This window comes from Schistocerca piceifrons, chromosome 6, assembly GCF_021461385.2.
Source record: "Schistocerca piceifrons isolate TAMUIC-IGC-003096 chromosome 6, iqSchPice1.1, whole genome shotgun sequence".
NCBI classification, from domain to species: Eukaryota; Metazoa; Arthropoda; class Insecta; order Orthoptera; family Acrididae; genus Schistocerca; species Schistocerca piceifrons.
In genome coordinates this window covers 361,827,765-361,842,678 of record NC_060143.1, presented here as the reverse complement: position 1 = coordinate 361,842,678, position 14,914 = coordinate 361,827,765, and the positions used below count along the sequence as shown (strand labels likewise).

The 14,914-nt window shown below is 40.7% G+C and overlaps 1 protein-coding gene across 1 annotated transcript in view; it reads right to left on the bottom strand.

Moving 5' to 3' along the window:
- LOC124803322 (protein unc-80 homolog) overlaps window positions 1–14,914 on the bottom strand; it is a 995,149-nt gene that overhangs the window by 715,625 nt on the left and 264,610 nt on the right. The window contains exon 7 of the mRNA XM_047264506.1: window positions 1,648–1,813. Coding sequence (XP_047120462.1) covers window positions 1,648–1,813 — 166 coding nt within the window. The remainder of the gene's footprint in view (window positions 1–1,647; window positions 1,814–14,914) is intronic.

Here is a 14,914-nt window from a genome sequence, read left to right as displayed (position 1 = left end):
GGTTTTATCCACATTACCTAGCATAACTTCCAGAATGTTATTATTATTATTATGAAATGTAATCTCCCCCAATAAGTGTTGGATATGTTTTACTTCATACTCTTATTGTTTTTATTTGTTTCTCTTACCAATATTTTATTTTACCTTCTCAAGCCTATTTGAGAATGATATTGTTTAATTCTGCAAGTACTATCATACTCCTGTTATCAGTGGATAGATACCATAACATTCTCTTCAATTTCTCATTTGTTTGACTTGAGATTTTCTTTTTGTTTGTTTTCTTCATACCTTAAACATACTTTAATGTAACCATATCTAAAAACAAAGAGGATGTGACTTACCAAAAGAAAGCGCTGGCAGATCGATAGACACACAAACAAACACAAACATACACAAAATTCAAGCTTTCGCAACCAACGGTTGCTTCGTCAGGAAAGAGGGAAGGAGAGGGAAAGATGAAAGGATGTGAGTTTTAAGGGAGAGGGTAAGGAGTCATTCCAATCCCGGGAGCAGAAAGACTCACCTTAGGGGGAAAAAAGGACGGGTATACACTCGCACACTCGCACACACACACACACACATCCATCCACACATATACAGACACAAGCAGACATATTCAAAGGCAAGGAGTTTGGGCAGAGATGTCAGTCAAGGCGGAAGTGCAGAGGCAAAGATGTTGTTGAATGACAGGTGAGATATGAGTGGCGGCAACTTGAAATTAGCGGAGATTGAGGCCTGGTGGATATCGGGAAGCACTTAATGGAAACAGATCGATAAAAAAAAAAAAAATCTATTCACCGAGGGGAACACACACACACACACACACACACACAAGAATTCAACTTAAACATACTTTGGAGTTTCTGTAAGTACTTTTGATAAAAGAAGTGCTACTTTCATCTATGACTATATACGATGCTGAAACCATTGATTTCTTTCATCTAGAATACCTCCCTACTCTAAAACTAATTGTCATAAGCTACGTACCTACATCCTACCACCACAGTCTACACTATTTCTTTGTTGCTGGGAAAAATAAAATCATTTAATCGTCTTTAGTTCCACGAGATTCTTACGAAGTTAGCTTTTTTCTTTCCTTCTTTCTTTCTTTTCTTTTCTTTTGGAAAAATAACAAAAAAATGTTTTCATTGTTGTTATTACCATAATAGATCTTTTGTTTATTTTTAAAACAATTATTTAATTCTGTGTGAGTCTTCTTGACTATCTGTAATATGGTTTGTTATTTTATTGCTTGGAATTAAGTGTACAGCTAATTTTCTTTCTGTCCCGCACCTCGGTTGACAAATACACATCCAGATTTTGTTTTCTGTCATGTCCCCCTATGATAATTCTACTATATCGTATTTACTGTTATATAGCTCCTCTTCCAACTCCAATAACCTATCTTCAAGTCATAATTTCTGAAATTTACTGACCTTAAATAAAAAGTAGTTGAAGCAGTTGTGTTTGTAAGGCCTATGTTAATGGTTTTTCGTATGACATTAACTTAATATATGGCAATGCTTGGTAAGCAACAAGATATGCACTGAATCCTGTTTCATATGGACTACCTTACACAAAAACATTAATCAATTGCATACACTTTAAAAATAACATAAATATTAAGTTACATATAGTGTCACTTACTGTTATACATGGTATGGAAAATAAGTAGTAAAAAGGAGATGAATGATACACTCCTTTCTCATAGTCTGCATCAGCACATTCCTCTGCAGCATCCAAAATGATCCAATGTAGTGTATAGAGAAGCTTTGTCTCAGCTTGTCCTAAATTCTGGAGATTTGTATCCTTCCTGTAACATTAAATTTTCACTTGTGTAGATTTGTTCCACAACACATGATTTTCGGAGTTACAGGCTTCAAACAATGGAAACTCCAGGTAAGAATATCAACAATGTATGAAAGACAGATTGCTGCTTGCCATAATGAAGACACTATAAGTTGCAGACAGGTACAACTAAAAGACACATCCAAAAAACTTTCGGCCGCAGCTTGCATCAGTAAAACAGACACACACCATTCATACGCACAAACAAGAACCCCTAATGTACACATGACTGCGAACTCCAACATCTTGGATCGGAATGCAACCATCATTTGGGATGCAAGCAGCAATCTGGAGGTGGCGGGAAAGGGGAGGGGATAGTAGCGTACAGGTGGGGAGAGAGGCAAACACTGCCTGATGGAGTGTGCAGGAACTAAAATGCCAGCAGATGCAGCGTCGTGAGGTTGTGGGGAAGGGATGTGGGGGAAAAATGAGCAAAATAGGAAGAGAGTGGGGAAAGACAGGAGGATACATTGGCAGATGTTGCCAAATAAACATGGGATATAGGAATGGGGTGGAGATGATAGGACTGAGGGGTGTTAACTGTTAAGGCTGTGATAACTGCAGGAGCGAAGACTGTGCTGTAAGGATATCTCCCACCTGTGCAGTTCAGAAAAGCTGGTGGTGGAGGGAAGGATCCAGATGTCCTGTGTAGTGAATCAGCCAATGAAGTCAAGTATGTTATGTCAGCTGCATGTTGTGCCACAGGTTAGTCTACTTTGCTCTTGGCCACAGTTTGGCAGTGGCTTTTCATCTGAATGGACAGGTGGTTGGTTGTCATATCAATATAAAAAGCTGTGCAATGATTGTAGCAGAGCTGGTAAATGACATGTCTGCTTTCACATGTGGCCCAGCCCCTGCAACAGGACTGGAATAGGAAGTGAATTCTGGGGAGCATGTGAAAGGTGGGTGTGCAGGGATTCAGTGACATGTTCTGGGGCGGGCAAAAGTCTTTAAGCACGGATTGGAGGTTGTGTTGGACTCCTGGGATGGGATCACTCTGAACAGAGTTTAAGGGGGAGAAGACAGATAACTGGTGGAAGTTATCTGCCAAGTAGTCACTGTGATTCATAACACAGTGCGTGAGCGGCTGTTCTTTCTTCTACTGAAAGGAACCTGGGGAGGAGGGTGAGGCTTAGTTGGAGGTAAGAACTTCCAGGAAGGTGACCAGTGGATGGTTAGGTGAGAGTGGGAAAGGATTGCAGTTGGATGCTGGTATGAACTGGAAGAGGCGGGGTTCTTTGTTTGAATTAGAGTGGTTTTGGATTGAAGGATTAGTGGTAAAGAAGTGCTTCCACTGCAGAGATTGGGAGAAGGAGAGTAGTCTTTGACAAGTCCAGCATGGTTAAATTTGGGTGTAGGGCTGAAGTGAGGCTCTCGGATAGGACTGAAAGTTCCACGGAGCTGAGGGTTTTGGTGGAAAGGTTAACAACACTCTTACAGGAACATTTTAGCTCTGGATTCGGTGGGGAGTTGGTAGGGAGTTTTGGGGGATGTGGCAAACTGAAAAGGTCAGTTAGGTAGGTTTGATTGCTATGAGGGGTGGACGAGTAGAATCACTGTAGGTACCATAGGGATCTGATACTGGTGCCCCGAGGTGGCAGAAGGATACCAAGCAGGTTGGTTAACTTATGGAGGTGGTGTCTGGAATGAACCACCAATTGCTTGAGAGCAATGGACTCAATTTCAGAGCTGCGATGTATGGTGTAGGGATTGCATAGTACTAGTATCTTGCAGAGGGAGGAGAAAAGGTTCTGGGATGTTTGTGCTATGGAGATGTGTTTTTGAAGAACCATGTCTGTGAGGACCAGGGATTGGTGGCATCTGGAAAGACGTAGGTCTTTGTGGAAGGAGGGTGAGAATCTATGGTTTAGGGAGCATTTGAGAAACAGGATGTGGGACTGGGTTTTAGCCAGGGAAAGGGATCCTTTTCTGAATTGGCGCAGAAAGCTGGAGCAAAGGTCAATTGCGGCAGGTATGGTGTAAAAGAAATGGGAATGATGCAGAAATGGGCAAAACAGGTTTTGATGATTTGAGAAGAGCTGGATAAGTGAAAAGAAGAATAAAAATTCGTAATGACACGCAATACATAACGACATGCAGGAACATGCACAGACATGATGATTTGAGAAGAGCTGGATAAGTGAAAAGAAGAATAAAAATTCGTAATGACACGCAATACATAACGACATGCAGGAACATGCACAGACACGCATATCTATGCAGAGATATGTAAAAATACACACAAATATGTTAAAATCATACAAAAAATGTAGGAGAAAAGCAAAGATGAGGAACAGGAGTGTATGTGTGTTGCGATAAGTGAAGAGAGACAGAGGGGAACTTCTCAAAGACCTATGCCCCTTGTCCCAATCTCTGCAGTGGAAGCATTTCTTTGTCACCAATCCCTCAAACCAAAACCACATTAATTCCAACAAAGACTCTTGTCTCTTTCAGTTCATACCACCATCCAACTGCAATCCTCCCCCACTCCCACCTAACCATCCAGTGGTCACCTTCCAGAAAGTCCTTACGTCCAACTTAGCCTCACCATCCTTCCCCAGGCCCTTCCACAGAACACCAACCTTCTTGTAGAAGAAAGAACAGCCATACACAGCCTCAAAACAAATCCTGACCTAGTCAACCTACCTACAGACAAAGGCCCACCACTGTTGTTATAAATCACAGTGACTACTTGGCAGAATGCATTTGTCAGTTATCTGACTCCTCCCCTTAAACTCTGCCAGAGTGATCCAATCCCAGAAGTTCAACACAACTGCCAATCCCTTCTTAAAAGCCTAGGCCCTTCCCAGATCATCTCCCCTGAATCCATTACACTGTGACACCCCGCAAACTCACTTTCTACATGCTCCCCAAAATCCACAAACCCAACAATTCTGGACACCCCATTGAGGTTGGTTATTGCTATGCTCCCACTGAAAGAATTTTGGCACTTATTAACCAACACATCAAACGAATCACCTGTAATCTAGACTCTCATGTCAAAGACACCAACCACTTACTTCTTCAACTCTCCACCATCCTCACCCCTTTATCTGCTGGATCCCTACTTGTCACTATTGACGTCATCTCCCTATACACCAACATGATTCATACCCATGGTATTACCACTACTGAACACTAGCTTTCCTAATGTCCTTCAGAGTCCAAACCCACTATGTCATTCCTCAATAACCTTCCTAACTTTATCCTAACCAAGAGCTACTTCTCCTTTGAGGAAAGGTATATAAACAAATCCACGGCACAGCCAGACACGAATAGCAGCTTCTGTGACATGCTGCGCCATTGTGCATTGGTGTAGCCATAAGTTACAAACGTTCTTGTTACTGTTTGCCATTTCTTGTTAATTTTCCCCTCAAATATGTCACATTTTCTGAGTGAGAAAGAAATTTTAGAAGCTTAGAAGAAAAATTGGACGATTCTGGTTCTGAGTGGGAAATGTCTGAATGTGAAGAGAATGAAGAGGTTCAGATACATGTAAGGAGCTGTCTAGTGCTGTTTTTATTCAGTATTATTATTGTGACATATTGTTTGAGTTGCTTCAGTTTGCAGATAATTTATTTCTGTTTGTTTCATCTGTCTTGCAGAGGAATCTGATGAGCCTGCATCTGTGGAGCCGGTGTTTATTGAACAAAGTACATCTGCAATGCAGCTGTCTACCTCCAACAAAAAGGAATACAACAAATTTCGCGGAAAAACCCACTGATGCCGAATTGGGCTGGAAATTTGCAGATGATCAGCCTCTGCTGTGCCACAATTTGCAGAGAAAAGTGGAGTAATGGCAGCTGTTCATGAGAATTCCACTCCCCTCGATGCGTTTTCAATTTTTTTCCCTGATTCCATAATGAAACACATAAAATCCGAAACAAACAGATATGCAAAGTCTGTTTAAGACAAACTCAAAGCAGCTTCCAGGGTAAAACCTAACAGTTTTTGTAATTCGTGGGTGGGACTAAAGCTGCACAAAATGTATATGTTTTTTGGCATATTTATACACACGTGTCTTGTGAAAAAACCAAAACTGACAGATTACTGGTCTGCCAACAGTTTTATTTCAACCACATTCCCTAGATCTGTTATGGCCAGAAACAGATTCAAGGCAATATTATCAAAACTGCATTTGAATGACAATGCAACTTACGTTCCGAAAAGTCAACGTCAGCATGACCTCGTGCCTAAAATCAGGCCAATCCTGGATCATTTCCTATAAGAATCACAAAAATCATTTTACCCGTTGAAAACCTCACTATTGACGAAGGCATGTGGGGTTTTCGTGGAAGAGTGGTATTTTTGGTTTACATAAAAAATAAACCTGACAAATATGGAAGCAAGATGCTTATTGTGTGTGATTCCAAAACTGGTTATGTTCTTAAATTGGAGATATATGCCGGGAAAGGAACACAAGACAACTCCATAATACCATTATTTGAGAGGTTGCTAGCAGATTACCTGGAAAAAGGCCACACTGTTTACATGGACAGATTTTATAGTTCACCAGCAGTATTTGATTTTCTGTGGCAACATAAAACTAAAGCATGACTAATCGGACAGAACTACCAAACAGAATTGTTTCCAAAAAACTGAAAAGGTATGAATCTGTGTCAATGAAGAGCAAGAAGAGGAATCATCTGCTTTGTTTGAAGTGGAAAGACACAAGAGATGTACTATGCCTGTCTACAAAATGACCAGCTCTGACACATCTGTTCATACAAAGGAAGGTATCAAAGTAAAATCAAAACCAGATCTCATTCTTGACTATAATAGAAACAAAACAGGAGTATATAGGAATGATTTCTTACTATGCATTTAGGAGGAAACAGATGAAGTGGTGGAAGAAATTGTTCTTCCACATGCTTATAATGGCTGCCACAAATGCATTTGTCTTATACCAGGAAACCAGGACTCCCACTCAAAGAAAGAGCAGCCATTTTTACACTTTTCTATGATCGGTTGGTGAAGGACTGATTCACAAAGGTGCAGATTTGGCACTAGACAATGTTCCTAGTGAAAATCACAGCAACAGACTTCTAGGACGACACTTTGCAGAAAAAATTCCAGCCACTGAGGAGAAGGAGCGTCCAACCACAGTATAAAGTTTGCTCTGAAAAAAAAATCTACTGGTAAAGCAGGTATGAAGGAAAACAGTTGGTGGTGTCCAGACTGCAGTGTACCACTCTGATGCCAGAATGCTTCAAAACCTTCCACCTGAAGCTAATTACCTGTGAATTTACACAAAACTAAAAAACACATTTTTTTGTGAAACCAAAATCATACATTTTGTTTGTTGTTATTAATTTTGTCATCAACCAATATAATTAAAATAAACCTTAAAGACTGTTCTTTCATAATATGTTCTGTTTCAAGATATCTTAAATAGAAACATGCCTGTGACATTTCAAAAAATGCTAAAAATGGCCAGTCCACTGGACCAAGAGTGTGTCTAAGCAGTTGGTCCTCAAAAGTGTCAACCCACCTTTTCACGGGCCATTTAGAGCAGGCCTTCCTTGTATCCAAAACACCACATCCATAGTCTGGTTCAGGTTCACTGATGATATCTTGATGATCTGGACTCAGGGTCAAGATCCCCTATTTTTGTTCCTCCACAACCTCAACACCTTCTCTCCTATCTGCTTCATGTGGTCCTCTTCTACATAGCGTACCACTTTACTAGATTTCACCTCCTCCTCTGATGGTTCCATCCACACACCTCTGTCCATATTAAACCTACCAACCACCAACAGTACCGGCATTTTGACAGTTGTTATCCCTTTCACACCAAAAAATTCCTCCCATACCGCCTGGCCCCCTGAGGATGTAATATCTGCAGTGACAAAAACTGCCTTGCTCAGTATCCTCCGGGTCTCGTGAAGGCCTTCACAGACAGGCACTATCCACCAAAACTAGTCTGCAAACATATGTCCCATACCGCTTCCACTCACACACCCAACCCTCCCACCACCCCAAGAATCAGCCACAATGGAGTGTCCCCTTACCCAGTACCACCGTGGATTGGGACAACTGAACCATAGCCTTCACCAGGGCTTTCATTATCTGTCATCATGCCCTGAAATGAGGGACATCCTACCCAAGATACTTTCCACCCCTCCTGAAGTGGTGTTCTGTTAACCTCCCAACCTCCTACTCCATCTCTATGCCACTCCCAATCCCAAACCCTTGCCACAAGGATCAAATCCTTGTGGAAGACTCAGGGCAAAACCTGCCCAATCCACCCACCTAGCACTTCCTATTCCAGTCCTATCGCAGTTTTATCCTACTCCATCAAGGATCAGACCTCGTGTGAAAGCAGCCATGTTATTTACCAGCTCTGCTGCAATCATTCCACGGGTTTTTGTATTGATATTACAACCAACCACCTGTCCACCAGGATGAATGGCCACTGCCAAACTGTGGCCAAGAGCAAATTACAACACCCTGTGGCACAACATGCAGCTGAACAGAGCACACTTTGATATCAGTGGTTGCTTCACTACCCGAGCCATGTGGGTGGATCGCTCGTTACACATCCAGCTTTCCTGAACTTCGCAGATGAGAGTTATTCTAACAACACATTCTCTGCTCCCATAATTATCCTGGCCTCAACCTACAGTAACTATTGTCCCCTCACCCTCCATCCAAAAGTTTCCACCACCTCTATCCTATCATCTCCCCCATTTTCAGCTCCCATGTTTATTTGCTGCTCTCTGTCAGCACATCTGCCCATCTTTGACCCCTCTTCTCCGTTTTTCCCCACCTCACTGGCCCACAACCTCCTGCCGGTGCATCCGTTGGTATTCTATTCCCTGCACACTCCACCAGTGTTTATGTTTCTCCTCCACTGTACACTACTATCCCTTCCCCTTCCCCGCCATCTCCAGATTAATGCTTGCATCCCACATGATAGTTGCATTACATCCAGTGATGTTGGCGGTCTTGTGTGCATGTGGTGTGCTTGCTTGTGTGTACGAATGGTGTCTCTCTTTTGCTGATGAACACTGCAGCTGAAAGCTTTACGTATGTGTCTTTTAATCAATGCATCCAACCTTCTGTAAAGAGCAATTTTGACTTAGTACACTACTAACTACTGATCACCTTCTCGCCATCATCTCTTGACAGCATCTCTTGTCAGGAGCAAATGTGACATGGGCATGAACTGGACCACACTCTATGCTCTCAGAGCACGAGTTTCTTCCCATCACCCACCTGATCTAGGAACTCTTGTACTTCTTTTGATGGTAGTGAAGTTTATGGCTTTGTGAAAACTAGATATACAGTGTTCCCCTAATTACTTCAACTGCAAGGGTGCATCACAAATAAATGTTCTACAACAGTTGAACAAGAGGCCAGTTATGATGAGACTGTGGATGAAGAAGGATGCTTACTATTGTATGAGAAACAGTACGATAAATACTGAGTGACAAGTGTTGTATCCCTATATAATTAAAGTCCTTCTAACATAATAACATCCTCAAATCATTAACACAAAATTACAGTTACTGGAGTTCAAAGGAAGCAATTTAAAGTTCTTTTGGATCTTTTCCTGTCTTATGCATGATCAACATTTCTGGCAAGTTTCTTCCCTTCACCCAGTTCTGCATGTCATCCTCTGCCAGTTGTTATTCCCTCTCTTCCCAAATGCAGTCTCCCATCTCTGTTTAGGCCCTCCTCTCTCCCAGGAGCCTCCCACTGCCAGCTCAATCACATTCCTTACAACATGACTTTGGTCTCCTCTCATGATATGTCCATATCACCGGGATCATCTCTCCTTCATTTGCTCAGACACTTCAATAACTTTTATGAGTCCTTACATCGAACTCAACATCTTCATCTCAGCTACATCCAGCCTTTGGCTCTTGTTCTTATTTTTTAGCCATGTCTCTGCTCCATACAATAACACTGTCCTTATGAATACTTATATAACTTCCCACTGACTTTGACAATTATACTTTTGTCACAGAGGATTTCAGGTATCATTTTCCAATTCATCCATCCAGCTTGTACTCTGTGCTCTATCTCAGAATCCAAATTTCCATCATTTGCCACAGTTGATGTGAGGTTTTTGAAGTGATCTACCCTCTTTAGGCTCTTCCAATCCATCATGACTTTGTAACCTTCCTTGTTTCCCATGCATAAATACTCTGTTTTCCTTCTGCTGATTTTAAGTACTCTGTTCTCCAGTATGCATCTCTAATTTTCCAATTTGCACTCCATATTGGTTTTCTGGTGTTGCTCAAAGAAATATGTCTGCAAACAAAATGCACCATGGGGCTTGACTTTGAATAGTTTCAGACAGGACATACATAACATGTTCTAAGATGTAGGGGCTGAGTGCAGATCCCTGATGCAAGATGAAGCAAACTGGTTTTTATTCAATCATGCCCACACTGCTTCTTAACCACATTTTCATGTAAAGTCCGCATCTGTTGTTCCTGTCCTGACATAGATTCAAATTTTTGGTCTCCTACAGACAATTTGTCTCTGAGCCATTTTTCTATGATCTGCTCTTGGACTTTCATGGTGTATAGTACCAGTTTAAATTCCTCTATAATTTGTGCAGGCTTGGCAGTCACCTTTCTACTAGTATATGCGCACTTTCACTCCATTCATCTGGAATCCTCTCTTTTTTATAAACCTGTCTCATGCTTGCATAACAGTTTGTCTGTCCTTTGGAATGAAATATATCATTGATTCTGCATATCAGGACTCCGACAGGTTGTTGGTACATTTGTATGTGGCATTAGATGTCCTAGCACAAGTTACATAATTTGCATAAATAACGGGTTGCTGATTTGTGTACATGGTGTTGGCGCCTGATCTTCATTTGAAGTGAATCTTCAGCCACCAAGAAAAATTTTCAGTTTAGGGAAAAGATGGAAGCCTGACAGAGCCATATCAGGTGAATAAGGCAGGTGTGGCAACAATTCATAACTTAGTTCATGTAATTTTGCCATGGCGAAGGAACATGTGTGCGGTTGTGCATTGTCTTGATGGAAGATGACTTTCTTCCTTGCTAAACCTGGCCTTTTTTCACATATCTTTTGTTGCAATATTGTCCAGGAGGTTAGCATAGTATTCTCCAGTCACTGTTTGCCCAGTGGAGAGATAATCTACAAACAGAATTCCCTTTGCATCCCAGACCACTGATGCCATGACCTTTCCTGCAAAAGGAATTGTCTTTGCTTTCTTTGGTGGCAGAGAATCACCATGTTTCCTCTGCTTTGACTTTTGTTTTGTCTCTGGGGTATAGTAGTGCACCCACGTTTCATCTGTGGTCACAAACCATCATAAAAAATCTTGTTCGTTTCTCCTAAGACGGGCCAAACATTGTTCTGATATGCCCATTCTCATGCATTTTTGATCCAGCATCAACAGTCGTGGCACCCAGCTTGCAGATCATTTTTTCATTTCTAATTTTTCAGTTAAAATATGATATACCCTTTCAGATAACATCTGGCAAGCATGAAAAATTTCACGCAGTCTCAATTGGCAATTCTCCATGACCATTTTGGGCACTTTTACAATGATTTCTGGAATAGTGACACATCTTGGCCGACCACTGCGCAGATCATCATCTAAGCTCTCCTGACCAAACTTAAATTCATTTGTCCACTTGGTAGCAGTTGAATATGAAGGAGCAGAGTCTCTCAGTGTATTCTGGAAATCAGCATGAATGTCCTTTGCTTTCATATCTTTCTTTACAAAGTACTTACTGTTCAAATCTCAATTTTTTCCATTTTTGCAAATCACTACAAGGGAACAACAACAGAGCCACATCACCACCACTGCTCTCTTTCAAGAGCACTGACGTGGCACTTGTTTACAGGCAACAGTCCAATGAATATCATGAGGACAATTCGTTGCGCTAGCACTGACCTCTCGTGGTGATTCTGAGAACTTTTCAAACCACCCTGGTAAAGGAAGACCTGTCATGATGCTCTATTTCAAAATAAAAATTTCACTGTGTGTGTGTGTGTGTGTGTGTGTGTGTGTAAATATATAGCTACAACACAAAAAAAGCAGAGTTATTTTAGGCAGAGCTAAAATTAAAAATATACAAATACCACAATTGTTATACCAGTGGCTCAATGTGGTACAACAGATTGTCAGACTCCACAAAAATACATGAAGGGAACTCATTTGAAACAAAATTAAAATTACTTCTAATAAATAGATGTCTGTATAAACTGAAAGAGTGAAAGAAAATATAAAACTAGCTATAGAGTACAAAATAACTTACGATGGACAACATAAACTGTAAATTGGAAGAAGAAATAAACATTTGAAAATACAAGCATCGACAAATACATTATTATGTTGTCTGCAATTTGTTATAACAGTTATATTCACACTATTTGTCAAAAAATTGAAGAAGACTCGGTCGGATATCAATCTCGCTATGTACACATACACACCATCGGCAGATGTGTAATGATTAGCCAAAGGAATTACGTCCCATGTGTAGGTCCAGTTTGTGGACTACTGTTAAAACCACAACACAAATGCCTGTGTTTGGAGTGATGCCACAGTTAACTACTGATGGATGTGTTCAGTGACACACCACACCACAGTTCTGCAGAAATCCAAATGACCATTGACAGCAAGTATGGCAGTGACCTATGCAATAGTTTGGAGAAGCACAGCAATGTGTTACTCTTGTATAATGATATGGGGAACCATTGTGTATTCTTCAGGTCATGGATGGTAGTGATTGAGAGAACTGTGATGGCACAATGGTACATCACAGACCTACAGCGTCCTCATGTGCTACCCCTCATGCGACATTACCATGGTGCAATTTCTCTATAGGACAATGCTCAATTATATATGGTACGTGACTCTAAGAGTTCTGTGTGACACTGAGGTACTCCTGAAGCAAGTAAAATTGTCAGAACAACCCACGATAGAATATGTGTGACACAAGCTCGAATGTCAACTCCGTCCCTATGACAGTATCCAGGATATCAAGGGACAATTACAACAGCTGTGGGCCAGCTTGAGTCAGGAGAAGATATAGTGACTTTATGACACCCTTTCCAACCAAATCAGTGCATGCATCCTAAGTGTTAACCTTGCGTGTAGTATCAGTGAGAAGGAAGCAAAAGCCTTCAATTAATGACTACATAAAAAAGTAAACAATAACTAACTGCTTTTATTTAGGATTCAATTCCCCTCATTTTTTAAAACTACACTGTCTGGAACTATCCGAATAGATAGCCGAGTGTGTTAAAGCAGCTGCTTCTGGGATATGGTGAGATGTTCCGGCCGTGGATCGAGAAGTCTCACGAGTTAACGTTGGGGGTTTGTGTGTCAGCCTGCCTCGATGTGGCCTGTAGGTGGTTTCCACACCCACTTAACTAAGACATTGGTTTGCAGGTTCCACCTCAGTTACATGATGCACAAATACTTCGAAAAGCAATGTCACATTTGACCTTGTGGTATACACTAAGACAGAGACAGAAGCAGTACAAGGATTTACACCCAGGGGGTCGGGCAGAGCTAACAGTTGCTTTAAAATACCTTTGGGAGTGACAAACTCATCACAATAATGGCCTCTATATGGATACAATTTTCCTCAAAATTGAAGAAGTACCATATCAGTTTCGACCCAGCAGTGGCTTGATATAGAGCAAGGTAATGGCTGGATGAATGTGTCTGGAACAGCCACAGGAAAAATGTCTTTTTCCTGTCTACCCTATATCTCATAGAATTTGCACAGTGCAGTCCTTAATGTTATCCTTAAATGTATCATTTGATGCTGCATAACTTCCATCCTTTTGGAATTTCCCTACAATGTATTTACCTTAGTAATAACTCTTTAATTTGAGCCTTTCCCCCAAAAATGAATACAAAAATCAGATTTTTGAGTTCACATATTTAAAATGGACAAATTTAGATTTTTTAGCTTCTGTATGTCTTATTTTGCCAGGCTAAAATTAGTGAATCATGTACTCATTGTATGCAGAATTTACTCTTCTACCATTTATGAAAAGTTAAGTTTTTGTTATCACTCCAATAAATATATATATGTAAAATCGACAAATAAACTTGTAAAAAATTTCAGGGTTTTGTGATGCCCATCTGGGTTTTCCAAAGACCAAGTTCTCTATTAAATGCAAACACTTTCTCTATTAGAAAGATGATATTATTACCATTTTGGCCTTGAAGAGATACGTTAAGATTACTTGGTTTCTAGGACACGTCAGCCAAGTAGCACACTATTAGAACCCATTTTTCAGCCAAAAAAAAAAGGCCACGAGTATAGTACTGCTGTTCAATAGGACAAGACAAAATTCATCTTTTAGCTCCACGACTTTTATCACAAGACAACCATTATTCCTCCATGTGCAATAGAAGTGGATCATGAATAGAATCCATCTCCTTGTGAAGAATGGAAAATAGCCTACATTTTATAGCTCATTCTTTTACAAAATGTACAGCACTGACTGCATCATGCTCCACATCATTGACTTCCAGTTGTACTACTATAGAAGCCAATGCTTCCATGTGTATCATGCAATGTGTGAGGAGAAACAGCACACACTCTTTGTTATGAACTGCTTTCTAGTTCCAGTAAATGGTGCTGCCCCATCAGTACATATACCAATGCAATCTGTTTATGACAGACAGCTGTCAACAAAAAAGAAATTCAGGAAAGAGAAAATATCCTCACCAGTAGTCCTCCCTTGGAGAGCTTTGAAAATAGAAATTCCTTCTGTATTTCAGTTACATAACACTAGCTTACAACAACAGGAAGATGGGAAAGATTTCTGATATCACTGTCATCAAGTTGCAGAGCAAAGTTTGGGATATCATGAAGATGTGGCAGCAACTGATATATGATGTCGGAGGCTATTGCACCAGTACAACAAGTCACGGTATCATCTGAGAATGGTATTGACTTCAGACTTTCATCAAACCTTTCTCTGTGCATGATTTCACACATTTTGGCAGCTGTGGGAAGAAATAATTTCTCACCAATAACGTGTGGTGATTTGGATATTGCTATCAAGTAGGGTACCTCTAGGGATGCTCTCAGGATTTTCTTAGGAGC